The sequence below is a fragment of the Phlebotomus papatasi genome, chromosome 1, assembly GCF_024763615.1.
Source record: "Phlebotomus papatasi isolate M1 chromosome 1, Ppap_2.1, whole genome shotgun sequence".
In the NCBI taxonomy this organism is placed as follows: domain Eukaryota; kingdom Metazoa; phylum Arthropoda; class Insecta; order Diptera; family Psychodidae; genus Phlebotomus; species Phlebotomus papatasi.
In genome coordinates this window covers 1,832,016-1,852,531 of record NC_077222.1, presented here as the reverse complement: position 1 = coordinate 1,852,531, position 20,516 = coordinate 1,832,016, and the positions used below count along the sequence as shown (strand labels likewise).

Here is a 20,516-nt window from a genome sequence, read left to right as displayed (position 1 = left end):
GAGTTGTGCAATTGTTGGGAATTTGCCATTAGTGAACTGAAAATGATCTCAAGGTAATAAAATGTTGGATGGGAGAAACGGCAAAAGGTGGAAATTTCCTAACAAAACGCCATACATATCTTAAGCAAAACCCTCTTCATTTATCATTAAGGATGTCTCTCCTGTGGTTCAAATCTACTCCCTGTGCTTAGGAAAACTTTGAGGGAACGGGAAGTACACACACAAAACCCCGACAAAAGTGTAGCAGTAGTCTGATTAAATACATTAGTGAAATTATAGTGAATTAACTTTCTCGTGTCTCTATTATTATTTCATCGTTTCATTCCATTAATCCCTCACTCCCACTAGCATTTTAGTTGGGATCTCTCGCACTTTCACACTCATTCCCTTTTGCACTAATTTGCTTCCTTTAAGTGCCGTTTTGTGTGCTATAATTGTAGAAAAATTATTACCCTACATAGCATTATTCTCAAGCCCAAAACCCATATTGGTTCCTTCTATGATACACACACATTCAAAATTCTATTGACACTGTCCGTAAATAAATGTTCACAGATCAATCTACGTGAATTTGCTTAAGAATTACCTAAAGTTACCTGGATTACAATAGTGCTTAGGTGTCTTGAGTATGGTACACTTTGGAAATTCGGACAACGCAGAATTCCGGACAAGCCAATTTTAGAATTCGGACACCTTAGAATTGCATAAATTATTACCGTCCGAACTTTCAAATTGGTTTGTCCGGAATTTCGCGTTGTACTCAATTTAGGGTTACACTGTCTTTAAGAGCTTTTGTCAAATAAATTAGGCCACACCCCTAAAATGCTTCTAGTAAAAAAAAATGTAATTTAGTAAAAAACAATTTGAGGAGTCCTCAAGAAAAGAACACTAATAGGATAAATCATTAAGTAGGGTAGACCGAGGCGGATTTGTCTGTCAAATTTGAATAACATTTTTGACAATGTGCTAGGATTTGATTGATAATACTGTGAAAAGAGGAATATGAGCTTACTTTGATAAAAAATAAGTTGTTTTGGATCAATATTTCTTCTAAAGGTGTCTACACATTGGGAGCAATTTTCTTCAAAAATTGTGTTTTTGACAGAAATTTGACGTTTCCCCCTACAACGCTGCAGGGAATTTTCTTCAAAAAAGCAATTTTTGACAAAAATTGCTCCCAATGTGTAGAGGCCATAAGACAAATTAAAACATTTAACTGTTTAATTCTACGCACGTTTTTCGAAAACTAGGGTAAAATTAGGAATTCCGAACCACAGAACTCCTTACAAATGTATTTAGAGTTCGAAAACCTTAAATTATTTGATAAAAAATTAAATAATTTGAATATTTCTCTGAAATTCCATAATTACTAAACAAACTAGATTAGCTAGTATATCAAAATGAAAATATCCAAATAGATTTATCCAGATATTCTCGGGTTGTCTGGAATTCTAGATTTTACCCTACTTTAATTTTCCAAAAAATACAAATAAAATTTAAATAGAAAAATCATTTGTGATTCTATTTCGTCCGCAAAACAAAATATCGCGTTAAATATTATTGGTCAGTAAATTGGAAGATTGATAAATTGATAAATCGAATCAATCAATAAATAATTCAAAATGGTTAGTATATAAAATTTAATTAAATTGAGGTTGTACAAAATTTCAGCTAGACGTCTATTTTGATCAGATGAAAACAATAAAACTGATTATAAATACTTTCTTTTTGATATTTCAATATTCGTGAATATTTACAATTTAAATTTTCATTTTATATAATGACTAAATTTCGTTTTTATGACCATTTTTACTAAAACACTGCTTAATATTCCGATACCTAAATATTTATCATAGTTTTAATTAAAAGATAACTAAAAATATGCTGACTTATGCCGTGGCTTATCTTTTAGTAAACGAACATATTTTTTTTATATGATTTTTCACTCCAGATATAATTAAATATTCAAAAGATTAGCATTTAGGAGAAGGTTGTGCAGCTTCGTACGGAAAATTATGTCTAAGATTTAAAATTTGTTAGTGAATGTCACACAAACCGAATCAATTATATCACTGTGTCAAAAAAGTCTTTTTCTAATTGGGTTCAAACACAAGCAGATTTTGATTCTCCAATAGTGTCTTGGATGAAAGGTAAATGGAAATCTATTTGCACAAAAAATCGTTGATGTCCGAGGAATTCAAATTCAATTTCGAACTTTCATACTAAATTTTCGAACAAGGTGGGGAAAATTAATGCTGATTATGGAGTGATTAAATAATGGAACAGGAACAATAAACGCGTTGCTTTGTGTTTTTCCTCACACAAAGTGAAGACCAACACATTTTGACATTTGAGCACTTCGAAATTCGAACAGGGTGTACTTAAGTCACCTTGTGAAATTATCAAGAAATTGTCACTCCACAATCACTGAGTAATTCTTTTGCGAGCTTTTTAGAGCAATATTTCATAAATTTTCCTCACCTTGTTCAAAAATTTATTATGAAGATTCAAAATTGAATTTGAATTTTTCGAACATCAACGACTTTTTGTGCAAATAGAGTTTCATTTACCTTTTATCCAAGACACTATTGGAAAATCAAATTATACTTGTGTTTGCACCCATTTCGGACACAACTGAATTCGAAAATTAGCAACCGCCAATTTAAAGTGAAATGTAGAAAGTTGCACTTTAAAGCAAGGAAAATTGAATGAGAAATACACGAAATGCATCGAACTGGAAATTAAAGAATCACATTCATCACATTTACCAAAAGCAGTTCATAAGTGCGTGTTTTTTTTCGACATTTTCATGAAAATTGTTTAATAACCCAATGGTTTTCTTGTGAACTTATACAGTGGAATCTCTGATAGGTCAAATATTCGAGAGCGGCGTGCACAGTGTGATCCACAAGAGTGAAGAATTCTCAAAGTCAGTGGTCAATAATTTTGACAGATAGTTTTACGAAGCTTTAAAATTCAATTTTCCTGAGCTGCAAGGGTGGTAACCTTTGTGAGTTTTCCTCTATCCATAAAAACGACCCTCTTCGAGCAAAAAAATTTACGGTGAATATGAACCCTGAAAAACATTCTATAAACTTATGATAATTGTTTTTCCGAAAAACACTTGAAGTGTAAAAAATTGCATAAAGTATTACGCATTAGAATTACGATTTGAGGCCCATTTTTTGTTTTTTCGTTTTGGACAAAAAAAAGGGCCTAGGCTTCCAAGTTTGTCAGAAAATGTGACATGTGGAACTACCATGAATGATATTTATTTAGTAACTTGGAAAAAAATCAACTTTTACGAAGCTGCGACGTTACGAACCTGCAAAACCTTCTCCTATACATCAGAATTACGATTTTAGGCTATTTTTTTATTTTTGCGTTTTGGACAGGAAAAAATGGCCTAGGCTTCCAAGTTTGTCAGGAAATGTGAGATGTTGGACTATTAGACTATTAGTAACTTGGAAAAAAGCAACTTTTACAAAGCTGCAACATTACGAAGCTGTAAAACCTTCTCTAAACTTCTCCTTTTTTAAAAGACTTTTTCAAAAATGTGATTAAATTAGAAAATAACAGCCTAGGCGAAGAAAGCAGGAAATTATCAAGTTCGTTATCATAAATTACCTGCCCAAATAATTTTCCAGGTGACTGTACGGACTCATATGTTGGAAAATCAGAGCAAAAGTACCAGGAGAGAAAATCGAGGGTGTTTGTCTCCCGTAAATGAAGACGAAATATTATTTCCGGCAATATCTTGAGGGGTTTTGTGTGTGAATGAAGCTATGAGAAGTCACGATTTATTGTCATCAACAATCGCACCAGATAAATGTGTCTTAAACTAAAATATTACATTGCCCTAAATTGTTGGAGGGTAGGAATATATTTTTTTTCCTCGTTGATAGGTCGTCTATGTTGAGGGGGGTTTGAGGGAAGAGAAGAATATAAAACAGCATCTTCACCTTATCTTTGATATTTCTGAGCAAAAAAAATATTTACAATATTATATACCTACTTAGCTGGAGAGATAAGTTTATTTTCCTGAGTATCTTGCGTTAATGGTAGTCAAATTTCCTATTGATTTTCCATATAAGCATCAAATATTGAATGAGAGATACTTCAATATTCAATTGTTTGACGGGAAATATTTTCTTTTTTTTCTCTCCATTTTCTGCCATTCACAATTGTCTGTCTATCTATTTACATGATGAACCAAAGATGTAAAGATTTTGGCAAAGGATTTGTCAAAGACTGTATGCAGGGTTCTTTCAGCTTGAAGTCAACCAAAGTCAATAGCATGATATATGCGCGTCTCCTTTGGAATCTTGATAAATTCGCCTAATTTATTCATAGCATTCATGTTGTTTGCAAAGTATACTAATTTAGAGGATTTGTCTAGCTCGGCAAGATTGCAGACAATGCTCGAGATGTAACGAAATATCTATATGAGAAATATTATTTTTTTTTGTGAAATTCAACTGCAATTCTGCCCACAAGACATTGGTATAAACGGCGTATCACACTTGTACATTAAAATTTTAATGTGATTCACATTAATTGTCGCTCGTGAGCGTCCAAGTATGTTATTTGTGTCTTTGAGTCACTTAATATTTGGGGTTTTTCTATTTAATGATAAAGAAGTGGACTTGGCCTGCAAAAATAAGTTTAAATTTACCTAAAGCATAAATATTTTTCACATTAAAAAATTAAAGAGAAAATTGCATTAATTTTTCGCATTAATGCTATAAATCAATTTATATCAAATTTTTCGAGCCAAGTCTACTTTTTTATCAACAAATAGATCAAATTTTGAATATAAAATGATTCAAACACACAAATTACACATTTGGACTCTCACCAGCGACTATTAATGTGAGTCATATTAAAATTTTAATGTGCAAGTGTGATAACACAGTAAGACTGATAAATCCTTGATGAAATCTTACGGCAAACGCATAATTTAGTTAAAAAAAAAATTAAAACTTTAGATTGGCGCTTAAAAACTCTTTATAAGTAATTATTAAAATCATGTAATAGAAATGACAGAATTGCAGCCTTAAATAGAAAGAAAGAAATAATGAAAAATACAAAAAAAAAAAGTTGAATTTAATCCAAGCAAAAGGCGTTGGCATTATTAATTGTTAAGGGCAATTTTTCACATTTTCATTCAATATCTTTTCTTTTGAGTTAAAAAAAAAGAAGAGAGGAGGAACAAAGAAGCTTTTTTCGTAATTATATTGTATTCAGAGTAAAAAAAAAGTGAATTCATCATAAATTGCTTTCAATCCAAAGACAATGAGTTGTTTTGAATGAGAAGTGGTATTATCTTTTAAAGAATATTTTATATATTTTGATGAAGAGGCAATATGTGTGTGCTTTGTCGTGTTTCAATTTTTTTTAAATATATAATCGCAAATTGAATTTTGTGCAATAAATTCACAAAAGAAGTGTTTTATTTTTCAAAAGTATTTTTTTTGGGTTGTTTGTAAAGATGCTGAAGCATTAGAAAGACAGAACATACCTTAAACCCATCATAAGTCCAGCTGCCGAATTTTAAAACACACGTTTGTTCATCAAATGGAAAGTATTCGACGTCTATTTCGCAAGAAGACTTGTAAATTGCGGGTGGTTTCCATTCAACTAAACCCTCTGAATAAATTGTCGCTTTTGTTGCTAAAGTCACCTCGAAATTTCCATCCGCACTGTGATTTTTCCATCATTATAAATGTTTCTCATTATTTATGGCTATACTACAAACTTTTACACATAGAATTTCATTAAAATATTAATGTGAAATATGTGAATAAGAATTCAGATGAAATGCTTTTTTTAAAAATTAAGTTGACTATCTGCAAAATTCAAATTGTCCAAATTGCATTATGTATATTTTATTTATATAATGAAGAAAAAATAGTAGGAGAAATTAAATTTTCAAGACAAATTGAAGTACAAGTAGCAGAAGAAAGAAAATAAACTATTAATTGTTCTGCTAAGAATTATGATGATATTCATTTCAGACAATAATTGTAGCATAACTGTTGCAGTCTCTTTGTAAAAAGGGGTGGTAAATCACCACCCAGGAGCATTGCTGGAAGCTCCAACTTGTAACACAAATGCTATATGTCCCAAAATTGGTTTTGCATCAGTTGTATAAAACGAATTGAATTGTAGGGTTGGTTTTGGTAGGGATTTAAAACATCGGGAAATGCACAGTTTCTTCAATTACACATCTAATTTTTTATTAAAAAAAATATTACCATTGCATAACACGATGGAACCGATTCTAATTACACCGGGTTTCAAAGACCTTTCAAATGAATTCAAATGTGTCCCAATCGGTTAAGAAATACATAATTCAGAGTCTTTCTAATCTTTGATTTTGAAAAACTGATTGAACAAAAGCCTCAAGGCAGAATGTCCCTCTAGGGGAATGTAGGCATAGTTCGCACAGAGTGAACATTCATACGATGCGAATTTTCTCTTTGTTTGCAAAGAGCTGACTTACCATTTCTCATCTTGTCTCATGAGCTTTATAATTATCTATTTTATGGCTAAGAAATGACGAACTAGCTCTTTGCAAACAAAGAGAAAAATAAATAGAATAACTTCTCGTAAAATAACTTCTCGGAGTTTGACCCTTCCTTTTAATCATAATCTTTTCTTCACTGACCCCGATAATACATTTAATAATTCCCGGATTAGTTAAAAAAGAGATTAATTTAAATTTGAGAAAATCCACTTTGTCTTTCTGCCGCAACTGTTCCCATTTTCGCCGAGACTGTTTCTATTTTCGCCATGAGTGTTCCCAACTTTCCACTTGTGTTATTGTCTGCACGTCACTCTTTGAAACCTATTTTGAAATTTAGTTTCTATACACAGGGAATAATGGAAAAGTCCAGAAACACCCAGGAATTTAATTTTAAATTCCATATAATGAATGCCAATGCCCTAATCCTAAATCCTTGATCATTTAGTTTTAATTGTAATTTGCAAATCTCAAGACATTTTTCATTTTTCAGCTAATGCTCAACTTAAACACCAGATCTCTTATACCGGATTCAGACCTAACGGTGCTATCACACTAGGATTTTTCACGCTTTAATTTTAAATTCAATTTAGCCGATTGAGCATTGAGATTTCTAGAATTTACTTGAAAATTCTCACAGCCAGGACACATTTTGTAAGAAATTTGCTCAATTTTAAATAGTGCCGTGAGATTTTTGATTGTGAATGACTCCGGAAAATGTGTTATAGTACTTAAAATGTCTTATAGGTCGCTTATCTGTTATTCAGAAGGATCACCAAAGCCAGAAAAAAGGGTTGTAGGCAAAGGGCTATTGCAGCGACTCTGATATAGTCTTATTGAAAATCTATAGAAATCTATAGTCGTCCCAACTCCCAACTGAGATTTCTTAACACAACAATTTCCTTCGAATGGCTTTGGAGGAACTTAATAAATTACTCCCGATACTTAAGCTTCACTTCATGCAAGTTTATCACTAAAACACTGTAGGGGGAAGTAGGGCACCTTTGAAAGTGGGGTACCTTTGAAATTGAAATTTTTCACTTATTTTTAAATAAAATTGAGCCTTATTCTGATATAATTTATCTGCGCAAACAGATTGTGAAGTTAAATTATATCACGATAAGGCTCAATTTTATTTAAAAATAAGTGAAAAATTTCAATTTCAAAGATACTCCACATTCAAATGTGCCCCACTTCCCCCTACTTATCTTATTTTTGGCCACAAATAATATTAATTACGAGTAAATCAATTTAATAAGAATAATTTTCTTCAAAAGACTACTTATTTAACTGCAATAAAATCGAAATTATTGAGCAATTTTAACATTTTAATTTGCTGAATTCATATTTATTTGAGCAACCACATTTATGCTATTTTAATATATTTAAACAGGTTTTTCTGGACCAAGTATTAGTTTTTATTAATAAATAAGTGAAGATCTATCAATTCAATTGATTTTTAGTGCAAAATAACGCATAGGAACAATTCATCTGAAAATTAAATTGAATTTACAAATTGAAAAAATCCTATAGAATGATAGCACGGTAAGGCTTAGCAATATGGCTTAATTGCTCTAGTTTATTAATAATTACAATTTTTTGGAAAAATTATACGTAGAATTGGATTTTTAAAGATAAATGACCTATTAGGCTCTCAAAAAGCAATAAAATTGCTCGCTATTTAGGATTTTGAGACTTTCGGGAACTGGGCTAAAGCTCTAGTCTTAAACCCGTATTAGCGTCAAAGAGATAGGGATTTTAACCCATTTCATTGGCAAAGAGCTTCTGAATTTAAACGCCTCGGGGATTCACGTCCAATTTAAGTTCTCGGAGTCTCATATTTATATTCTTGAATTTAGAGTCAAAATATTTCTGTGTGTACTATTCTAATGATTTGAAGAATTTGAATGATCATTGATAACGAACTAAAAGGCTTATTATATGAATTTTCAATATTTTTATCTTTTTTAAATTGTTTTGAAATAGAGATTTCGTTTAAAAATATTATTTTAAATGATTTTACAAAAACATGATGATCATCAGTTTGTAGGGGCAAAGACGTGAGAGAGATATCTATTTTGGAAAGAGTACTCCTCAAAGTATCCAATGCATCCTTGAATATTTTTTTTATAAAATGTGTATTAATTTTAAAACGAAAATTTGTACTAGTTTTAATCCTTCTATTTTCCAAAGTAGAAGACATAATCTTTTGCTCTAAGACAGCAAAGCTTCTGTTTTTTTTTTCTTTAAAAGTATTATTTACATATAAAATTGTGTTTTTGGTTATTTTTTTTATCGAAGTGTTTTTCATTTTATTATAATTACGCTGATTCCAAACTTGATCTGAAACCACTTTCAGTCAAAGACAAATTAGTGTATCAACGTAATGAATAAACCTAATTAAACTTCCTAGTCAAAATGGTTAAAATGGTATAAGATGTGTAAAATAGCGCAGGAAGTATCAACCGATTCATTTATTGATTATTGAGACACAGTAACTTATTGAAAATACCAATTTGTGAAATTTCCTCAAGTTTTTTCATCACATCTTATAGGTACTGAAAAAGATCTGAAATCCATTGGAAAACTTGAAGGGGATATTTTAACTTTGTTATAAGATATTTCACACAAGCCTCTTCAAAAGTATAAGAAGATCAAAGCTGTAATAGATACTAATTTCAGTATCAACTATAAATGCCATTCTTCAGAGAGTCGAGAGAAAATAAAAAAAAATCTTTTACATGGATTTTCTTTCTCCTTTCTAGAGAAAAATAAGAAATGTAGCTTCTAGCAATTGCGAAATAAGATTTAGAGTTATTTTTAATGTTTTTGTCGCTTATCAATATCAATCATTGTCCATCTAAGCACAGGTTTTGTTTGGCTTTCTTTTTTTTTCTAAAGAGTGATGGTTTATGTTGAAAATTTTAAAATATTAAATTATCAAAGGGTTGTAGTTCTTAGTTTTTTAGTCTCATTTTTTTTTAAAAATAGAGAATTATTTTTACCGATGTCCTTGAATCATTACTTTAAAGTATTTTTCAAGGTCAAAGATTACATTTATAGGGAAAACTACTCTCCCTTCGAACGTTCATGCTTTCGAATAATGTGAATTTTCTTTCAGTTTTCCTAAAATACATTCACATTTCTATTAAATTATAATTAGATTATTATCAATTATTAATAATTATGTGACAATTATGTATAATTCCGGTTTCAGACTGGAGGTTTAGCCCAGTTCCCAAAGGTCTCAAAAATTTACATAACAGGCAATTTTATTGATTTTTCAAAAAATAATGAATCATTTGCCCTTATAATCCAATCCTAAACAACAATTTTCTAAAAAAGAAATCGTACCTGATTAGGAATTATATACAGGAAGGAGTTAAGCCAGACGGTTAAGTCTTAGGTCTGAAGCCCGTATAAGTTTGTTATAATTTTCTATTTTCTTTTATCTTTCCTTTTCAAACCATGTAAGACGGGCAGACCCTATTGGAATTGATTTAAATAAATAATAATAAAGAAAATAATGTGAGTCTGTTAGGAAAAGTGAAAAAAATTCACATTATTCGAAGGCAAAGGCATGAACGTTCAAAGGGAGAGTACTTTCCCCTATAGATAGAGTATTTCTTAGTCGATTGATGTAAGCTGGAGTTCATTCGAAAGGTCTTTAAATCTCAAACAAGTTATGCAAAATAGCTGTCTTTTAGAATCAAAACTTTAATAAGTCTTAATGCATTTTTAAAAGGTTTATAATGAGAATTTTAAGATTAAATCTCTGTATAAACTTTTAAGTCCCTTTAGAGTACGCGACTTCACTTTTAATAGTCACAGAGACGGAATCAAGAGCGTTATAAGCAGATTACAAGAATTTCAGTTCTATAATGCTTTACTTAGAGAATTCTACAAGACAATATCGAGAAGAAAATGCTTCTTTTGTGAGAATCAAATAAAGTACAAGCTCCTTTTATAGGTGTCTTACCATTATGGCTTTCTTAAACTACTCTATTAAATAAATATTAAATAAAAGATAATGCTCAACATACAATAGCGTTTGTTTTGTAAACATTTTTTGACGTTTCAATAAGAGTGAAGGAGATATAAATCTAGTCATCTCGCTCACTCTCATAGGAAGTTTTGAAAACATGTTTACAAACAAAAGTTGTTGTGCGCTGGGCATAAGACATTGAAGATTATTATGGATATTCATAAATATTATTGCAAATTCTGGTACAGTTCTCCTACACTTCATTTTGTGATAGAATTTGCATAAAATTTTATTTTGTTTGATAATAGTAATTGAATTTTTCCTGAACTGTCCAATGAACTTTTTTTCTAACGATTCTTGACTTTCTACCACAGTGAATTCTACAATATATGTAAAAAGTTTCTTCTATTCAAATTGAAATGCTTGAAAAAATACTTTGGATTTTTTCTGTATAAAGAACTCGAGGAGATAAACCATTCATTTCTATTTGAAATCATCTCCAAACTATTAGAAAATGGGAGAAAGACACCAAAAAATCAATTGTATTTTATCTTTTGCGATTGGATATTCCTCTCTGGGTATTGTTATGTATATATGCACATAGATGGGTATTATCTGAAAATGGCCCATTTCAGGATATCATCACTATTGGACCAATGTCACCGCATCAGAGACTAAAACAGATATGCTACACTCTTTTGCTGTCTTATGCTAGATTCTCAAAAAAAAAAGACGACCAACAATTTGAGATATCGTTTTTTACAATTGAGCCTCGCACAATAAATTATATTATGTCTTTGTTTGCCTTTTGAGGAGCTTACAAACTAGGGTCGGTGTGTAAATAAAATAGATAGAAATCGAGCAAGATGCGCGAAAAACATTCTGCTACTTTCTATGATCAAAAAGTTAATATGTAGAGATGGTAAAAATGGGAACAAAAGAAAGGGGGGAAAAAATTGGCAAAAATAAAAGAGAACTACAGAAAGTGAAACTCTTAAGTTGGTGTACAAGAAATACATTTAAGTTTGATGCTTATTTTTCAGACCAACTTGGGATTTCTTGCAATAAATAAATCTCTGAAAATATCAATTCTGCACTTCTTCAAATCACTTTTGGCTGCTCAGTGCCACACACTTATTCAAACATTTATTCAAGAAATTTAAGTAGAAGAAAAAGAAGGTTATTTTTTTAGAAAATGGATGTTGATGCAATTAAAAAGGCATTTTACTTACTTATTGTACAGGACAATATCTGGACGCCAGATGTGATCTGAAGGGACGTGCAGCATTTGGACTCCTCCGTATTCTTTAGGCTCCCAGCGTAACTTATAATCGTACCAAGACTGTTAATAAAATGTTTAGAAAAAAAAGAAATTAGAAGAGCCAACAAGAACGTTGTTAATTGAACAAAAGTAGGGTGCATTCGAAATGGGGCATTTGTTCCTAATTTCAAATGGAACTAGACCATATCATCAGTTTCACTTAAAAATAGAAAAAAAGTCCAATTCTAAGATGCTCCAATTCTTCCTAGTTTTGAAATAAATCCTATAAACTTTTAATCTTCAAATCGTAGATTTAGATTATCCTTGTAAAATCTGATACTTAGGGGAAAATAGGACAGTTACATGCAGCTAATTATTTTTCCAAAAACCCACCCCTCAATTCTGAAATCAATCTTTAATCGTAAATCTTTAACACTTTAAGGACGATTGAACCACCGGTGTCCCATAAAGAAAATAATTTTTTCTGACTACCTGAAGTTATTTTTTTCTTATGTTTGTACGTAAATGCAAAAAAGAGGGTTGGAAGGATCTAGGATATTTTTTTACAAGTCTCCAGCGATTTGCTATATAGTGAATTTTTAAGCTCAAAAATAACGAATTTTTAAATTCTCCGTTCAAAACCGTTTCGTAAAAAGAAACTACAATGCTCAAACGATTTTTTTTCATTAGAGTGAAAATTATCATTCATTAGTATTTTCAGAAAAATTACTTAAATTTTTGGGCTCTTTTTGTCCCTAATCGTAGAGACGAAAAATACATCGAATCAGACTTTGTTGGATTTTCTAAGGTTAGATGCATAACATTTTACTGATTTTGTTTATCGATTTAATTTTTATTGGTGATTTTCGATCATCGAAAACTGAAATTGATATAACGGAATTAAGTACTGATTTCACCTTTTACACACTAAAAGTTTAGAACAAATAGGGGAAAGTACTCTCCCTTCGAAGGTTCATGCCTTCGAATAATATGAATTTTATTTTACTTTTCTTAAAAGACTTACACATTTTTATTAATTATTAATTAGCATATTATCTATTAATTAATATTTATGTGATAATTATGTGTAAGTCTCTTAGGAAAATCAAAGAAAATTCACATTATTTGAAGGTATGAACATTCGTAAGGAGAGTACTTTCCCCTACTATTCCATAACGTTAATCGCAGACCAATTTTTAACAATTAACTATCTACCGGAGCTCATTGAAAAAAAGTACAACAAAAAGTCAATTTTAATGCTTTCGTTCTTCAACTTATAATCGAGGCAGAACCTCAATATTGTCCCTATACATGGAAACATAAGATATTTACCAATAACAAAAACATTCCCTGAAAGCATTCTTTAATCATTAATTTTTCCCCAAACATACGACTTTTTTCGGAACGGACCTTAAGTTTAAGTTTCCTGAGTTCCCCGTGAGTTCCCTGGAAAGTTACATGGGTCCCCGGGTTTCCTAAAAAGTATATGGGTTCCTCGAGAGTTTCTTGGACTCTCCAGGGATTCTCAGGCCAAATTTGCTTGATATCCCGATTCCCTGAACAAATATATGAGTTCTCTGAGTTCTCCGTGAGCTTCATTGAAAAAATATATGGGTCCCTGAATTCCTTGAAAAAATATATGGGTTCCCTAAAAAATGTATGGGTTACCCGGGTTCCTTGTGAGTTCTCTGACAAATGTATGGATTCCCCGGGTTTCTTATGAGATCCCCGAGTTCTCTGAGTTCTACCGAGTTCCCCGGGGATTCTCTGACCGATTGCCTCAAGTTCCCCTAAATGAATTACCCTTTGTTTACAATCGATAAAATCCAATGCCTGTGCACGTTTAGAAACTACTATAAGGATATGCAAATCTAGGATATTCTTTTGCAAGAACCTGAAGAATTCCTAAGCCATTTTTGATCTAAGAAATGTGAAATTGTCTATAGGTAAGATTCGATATAGTCCGCAAAGAGTTAAAGGTTAATCGTATTCGCGTTCTTCAGCGAAATCGACAGGATCTTTTCATACTGCAGAAAGTTGGAAGACAAGATTGGAATAGATAAAGGATAATTAACTTTCATTTTAGAATTGGAAATCTTTAATTTTTATACTAAATATTTAATTAAATTTTTCAAGTTTTCCTTATCTTAGAATTGAGGGGTTAATTTTCAAATATTCATCAACTATATTTCATTTTTTTTATATATATTTAATATACTACTTCATTCACTCACATTCTAAAATTTATACCACCGTAGTAAAATTTTTACTACCACCCTCTACCTGTATCCACTGTTGCCCTATGTAAAATTCTACTCTACAGTGACGACCCCGAGTCCAGCTTCTCTTGGTATCGCTTATTTAAAAAACACGGAATATTTTCAATATTTCTATTTATTATCCCAAAACTATCCTTTTCAATATTTAAAACTTGAAAATTTTTATTATTAAAATACAATAGGTTCATCTTCATCATAATAAAGCTAAGCTGGAAATCTGAAAGTCATTAAAGTTGTAGGGAAAAAGGTTCTACCTTCGGACGATTCAAACTTAAAATGATTAATTTTCTTAATATCTTTTTAAATTTGATCCATTATAATTTTATTATAGCTAATCCTAATTATCCGAAGCTTGAGGAGTCCGAAGGTAGCCTACTTTCATCTATTTAATTTTTAAAGTAAAACAAGATATTTTTTAATTGTATTAAAATTGAAAATTTTGAAAGCTTGTATACTAAACTTTATTAGTTTAACTTGGACAGAGAAATCTTTAAAATTGTAAATAAATATTCCTGTATTATTCCGTATTAAAATAATTTAATATTAAATTCAAAATTTTTCAGAAACGAGGCTATATTTCGTACAGCTTAAAATATAATCGTCTTTCAGCGAAATATGAGACACAACGTATTAAATTAATTAAAATTATTGAATTCAGGTATCACCGACTCGATATAATTGCATCTAATTCTAAAGCAATGTTAATAAACTTTACTCATTTTCAAATGTATTGAAAAACAAGGATTTTTTTCACAAAATATAAATAAAATACTTTCAAATGTTCCATACAACATTTCTGAAAAGAAGTAAAAATTATAATTTGTTTTTTAAAAAATATTTCGCTTATTATGTTTATATTTCAAGTTGTCCAAAATATTGATAAAGATATTAAAGGAATTGATAGGTAGATTTGATTTTAACTACATAAAATAGGGGAATGTAGGCATGGTTCGCACAGAGTGAATCTTCAAACGATGCGAATTTTCTCTTTGTTTGCAAGGAGCTGACCTACTATTTCACATCTCGTTTCATGAGCTTAATAATGATCTATCTTACGGCTAAGAAACGACGAACTAGCTCTTTGTAAACAAAGAGAAAATTTGCGTTGTTCGAAGGTTCACTCTGTGCGAACCATGCCAACATTCCCCTAGTACAATTTGTAAATATACCTAAAATTTAGGAAATTTTGTCGTAAAATCCTAGTTAACATAAAATACTTCAGCTAAGAAAGCTAAAATTTTTGCTTATTTATGCTGAATTTCAAAGAATATTTACAGTCGTAGCAGGACGATCAATGGAAGTCAAATTTTAGCTTCCATATTCGGAGCTCTATTTTTTGGAATAACAATGGAATAATACCCAATTGATGTGTCTCTCAATTTATTTCATACAATAAAGTATATATTGAAATAGTTTACGAGTTCTTAAAAATAAAGGTTTAAACATTGACCATAGCTGAGTTCATTGAGTCGCCATTGGAGAAGTAATCTCACTTATTTGAATTTTATTTTATTTGCATGAATTTAAAAATTTATATAGGGCAGTAGATTGCATTTTGCACATCAAAAGTGTGCAGCAAGTGTTAGAAAAGTTTATAAGTTTCCGGATTAAAGTAAGGCAGAACTTTGGGATAGAATTTTCCTGACAGTCTGTGTCAACTATAAACATTAAACTCCAAATCAAAGCACAGAAATCGGCTTTTGGAACTCCTACTGAGCAACTTCTATAGTCATGGTCTTCATTGTTCTCAGGTGTTCAGTGTTAGGATGATGATTTATAAAGTATTGAACTCTTATAAATGTTGTGTTGACAGTGGACAATTCCACACGGAAGGATGTCAGATGTTTCCTGAAAAGCCTTTGCCTGCCAATATTCACATGGAAAAGTCACGCATTCACTGTGGATCATACCTTTAGTCTCTATTCATTGAACCACAAACACAAACATCCATTTGTAACCCAAACTTTCCACCCCTAACCCCCAAATAAAACACCCAAAACTCACCTGTTCCACCCATAGATTTGTTGTCATGATTTGATTCTTCAAATTCTGAAATACAAAATGGACAATAGGTAATTTTATCAGTTGAATGTCTAAAGTTAGTACAAATAGTTCATGTGGAAATTTTATTGTGCCAAATTTTATCAATGTTGAATTTTCAATTAATTCCAAATTTTATATCTAACCAAGTATTTAACAAATTAATTTAAATACTTTTTCCTGATTTTAATTAAATTATTATTATATTATTTTTGAAACTTTGCAAAACTTCTGTCGGATTAACTAAAATTGAACATTAGAGCATGTATTCCAAACACACAACACATGAGTCAACTTTTTAAGGACAGCTTTAATTATTATTTATATTTTTATAGGAATATTTAAAAGTATTTCTGTTGATATGATGTGTTTGACAATTCATATAGAAATTTAAATTCCACAGAGAATAAGTAAAAATTTAGGAAATTTTATTTGAATTTTTGTTGTAAGCTGAACTAAAAGCTTTTGAGAACTAAAAATTGAGAACAGTTACCAGCGCCGTTAGTGGTAGAAAACAAAACTCTCACGCGGTAAATAAGCTCAACAGTGTAAGTGAAATATCGGAAATTTTGTAGGGTGAAAGGAACACCTATTGGCACTTTAAGAACTTGTGTCAGGACCAGGATTTATTGACACCCTACTCAGTACAATTCGGAATACGAAATACGTACACTTAACCTTATCAAAAAACACAGAGTAATGAAAAAAACTTTATATTACTTAGATTTTATTGGATACAATAAATAAATTTCAACATTTTGACAAAAGTGTCAATAGGGGTTTCCTCTCGAAGAGGTATTCCTTCTACGAATACTGTATCTGACGCAGTTGTATATTCTCTTCAGTTTCTTCCGGTGTTCGTCAGAGGATTGCCTTCTTCTCAAATCAAAGACTAAAATTTTTTCTCCAAAGCTTTCAACCCTCGGTTCTTCACTGAGGAAGACCCATACCGAGGGTTGAAAGCTTTGGAGAAAAAATTTTAGTCTTTGATTTGAGAAGAAGGCAATCCTCTGACGAACACCGGAAGAAACTGAAGAGAATATTCCTTCTACCTTCGACCCTACGTTTGCCTTTACTGTGATAGTTATTGAAAAAAAAGCAAAAAAAATCGTAGTTCTTGGCAAAAATGGTCTGAAAAAAATTGGTGCGTAAATAAAATAATTTATTAGAAATAAAGAAATGTTAGTAATCGTTCCGACACACCTATTAGATCATGAAAATTTCATGAAGTCAAAATTGGAATACTTTTCTTCCTTACACGATTTGCATATGTCTATCTCATTCTTACGCATTCTTCTTCTTTTAAATATCACAATAAACTAAATTAAGTTTAATCAAATTTGGAGTGCAAAATAATGAAATAGGCATATGCAAAACTTGTGAGAAAAAGAAAGAGATGTGAATTTCGATTTCATGAAATTTTCCTGATCTGAAAAGTCTGCCGGAGCCATAAAAATTAAAATAGCTCTGGATAGTAAAAATATTTAAGTTGTCAGTAATTTGATAATGAAATATGGTCAGTATAAAATTGATTTTGATCAGAAAAATAATCAATTTTAATCAGGGAAAAAAGTCAATTGTGATCAGTGAAATATTAAAATTAATCAGTAAACAAAACAAACTGGTCAATGAAGAAGTCAATTATGGTTAGTAACAAAAATCAATTTTGATCAATAAAATAATAATTTGTTTTTAGAAAAACAATAAATTTTATCCAGTAAAAAAAAACAATTTATTAAAAGAAACTAATGAATCAGTGCCAGCCAGATAAAGTTAATTTTGATCAGAAAGAAAGAAACTTTTGGTCGATAAAGGAATCAGTTTTAATCAGTAAAAAGTCAATTTTGGTCAGTAAAAAAAAATCAAATTCGATCAATAAAGGAAACCATTTTACCAGTAGTGACAAAGTCAACTATAGTCAGTAAAACAAATAAATTTTGATCAGTAAAATGATCAATTTTGCTGAATAACAAATTAGATGTACAAGAATATGAGTCTAATTTTGTAAAATTATGGCTCCATCACACCTTTTGGCTCAGGAAAATTTCATGAAGTCGAAATTCGAATCCCTTTCTTTCTGAAGCGTTCTGCAAATGTCTATCTCATTCTTTCCTACTCTTCTTCTTCTTTAATACATCACAACAAATTCAATTTAGCTCAATCGAAATTGAAAACGTTTTCTAAAAGTTTGAGAAAAAAGGTATATTGATTTTGATTTCATGAAATTTTCCTGATGTAAAAGGTGTGCCTCAGCCATTAGCATCTGAAATGCTGCTAGAAAAAAATACAATTTATTTTCTCTTAATTGAAGTTTACATAAACCATCCAATGCTTAATTATCCCTTACGAGTAGTAACAGAAAAACCTTAAAAGTGCTTTAGTGTACTTAATAATAGTGTTTCTGACATTTTTGATGATAAATGTATATAAACAAATAAAATGTCAATTTTATGCCCAACGCACAATAACTTTTGTTTACTAAACATGTTTTTGACATTTCAATGAGAGTGAGTGAGATCTCGATCTAGTCATCTCGCTTACTCTCATAGAAAATTTGAAAATATGTTTACAAATAAAAGTTATTGTGTGTTGGGAATTACGCTAAAAATAAGGTTTTTTATGCCTTGTGCCCAACGCACAATAACTTTTGTTTAGTAAACATGTTTTCGATCTCCCTGTGAGAGTGAGCGAGATGACTAGATCTAGATCTCACTCTTTCTCACAGGATGCTCCAAAAACATGTTTACAAACAAAAGTTATTGTGCGTTGGCCATTATGTCCAGCGCATAATCACTTGTAAATATGTTTTTTAAATTCGCTGTGAGAGTGAGAGAGATGACGAGATCTAGATTTTGCTCACTCTCATTGAAATGTCAAATGTATGTTTGCAAAACGAAAGCTATTGTGCGTTGGGCATAACTTTAAGGTGTGGTGTGCATTAGAGGATTATGGCTCTGGCACACATTTTAGATCAGAAAAATTTCATAAAATCAAAATTCACATACCTTTCTTTCTTAAAAGTTTTACGTGTGTCTGTCCTGCTCTTTCATACTCTTCTTATTCTTTTAAACATCCCACGCGAATTTTGATTTCATGAAATTATACCGAACCAAAAGATGTGCCAGAGGCTTTAAGATTTCACTGCTTGGAAATTTTTAAATTCACCACTGATCAAAATTGTTTTTCTACTGACCTATTTTATTTTTAACTGACCGAATTTAATCTAAACTTTTTGAAAAGAAAAGCTAAAGGAAAAGAATATTGTGGCCAATGAAGCTAACCCAATTCATGAGTAACCTATCTTGTAAATTTTCTTAAGTGAAAACTTAAAAGAAAAACAACTTCTTTTATGTAATACATGTGCTGAATTTTTTTTCCTTTTGATAAATACACATAAAATAAATCTTGCAACTGTAGATAAACACAGATGAGCATATTAAAAAAATGTGAGTTGAGAGAGAGAAAAGTTTGTTTATAAATTCTACCCGTATGCTTCAGAATAGTTCTTTTCACTTTTATGTAATATCCTTTTACGCGAAAAGTTGAAAAGAAAAATGCCTTTTCTTCCGTGTCTTGTGAAACTATTCATCCCAAGGCATGTATTAAAATAATGACGCTACAAAAAGCACTAAATCTATTTGTTTCTCTCCACTCTACCATGTTAAATTCATCTCTTGTTAGTTCTAATGTGGCATCACCATGAAAAGCTCATTCACGAGGAAATTAAAAAGGTATTTGAGTCAACTGGGAAGAATTTCACCTAGAGTCACATTTAATTTTCAGCAAAATAATAGAACTGTACGCTTTTTATGGAGGCTAGACAAATTTTCCATTTGAATATTTGTGTGCTTGCTCTGGGATGATGGAAAGTTGAATGTGTGCCAAACAGCAAAATTCACTTTCTTCCTTCCATCATCATCAGCTCTGGAAAAGTGCTGTAAAGTTACCCAAAATTGACAATGACATGCTTTAAGGGACAACATGATTACTTCTCTGTTCTGTGACAAAATCACAATATAACACAGGAAGGCATCTCCTCGGCCCAATAAATCAAAGTGCTTTTTAGGATCTAGGCACAATTTGCTAATGCTGGTGTAGTTTTCAAGGGAATATAGCAATATCCAAGTTTATATCATGTTTTATTTGGATATAAAATGATATTGGATGAATTTGTGTTGAAAAGAAATATTTAAACGGAGTTCCTGTTTCTCTTCAGACGTAGTGTACTATTTATTTATTTCCTTTTAGTTTTCTCTCCCGAAGTTTACGCTTAAACGTTAATCTCTTATAATCTCTTCATAATTTCCTTTACTTGGATCCCTCAAGTGTATACTTTTAGAAATACAGTAGACTCTCGTTCAATTGGGCGAAAAATTTTGTATACAATTATCACGTTTGATTTTGAAGAAAATTTGCTCAAATTCG

At 30.9% G+C, this 20,516-nt stretch overlaps 1 protein-coding gene across 4 annotated transcripts in view; it reads right to left on the bottom strand.

Annotated features, from left to right (window-relative positions):
• The window catches only part of LOC129799877 (acetylcholine receptor subunit alpha-like), a 69,665-nt gene that overhangs the window by 36,633 nt on the left and 12,516 nt on the right, over window positions 1-20,516 (bottom strand). The window contains exons 3-5 of one of the 4 annotated variants that reach the window (XM_055844156.1): window positions 16,056-16,100; window positions 11,744-11,853; window positions 5,522-5,702 (exon numbers count right to left, since the gene is read on the bottom strand). In XM_055844156.1, coding sequence (XP_055700131.1) covers window positions 5,522-5,702; window positions 11,744-11,853; window positions 16,056-16,100 — 336 coding nt within the window. Of the gene's footprint in view, window positions 1-5,521; window positions 5,703-11,743; window positions 11,854-16,055; window positions 16,101-20,516 lie in introns of those variants that run through there. The other 3 variants (XM_055844157.1, XM_055844160.1, XM_055844158.1) reach the window with 3 other exon arrangements.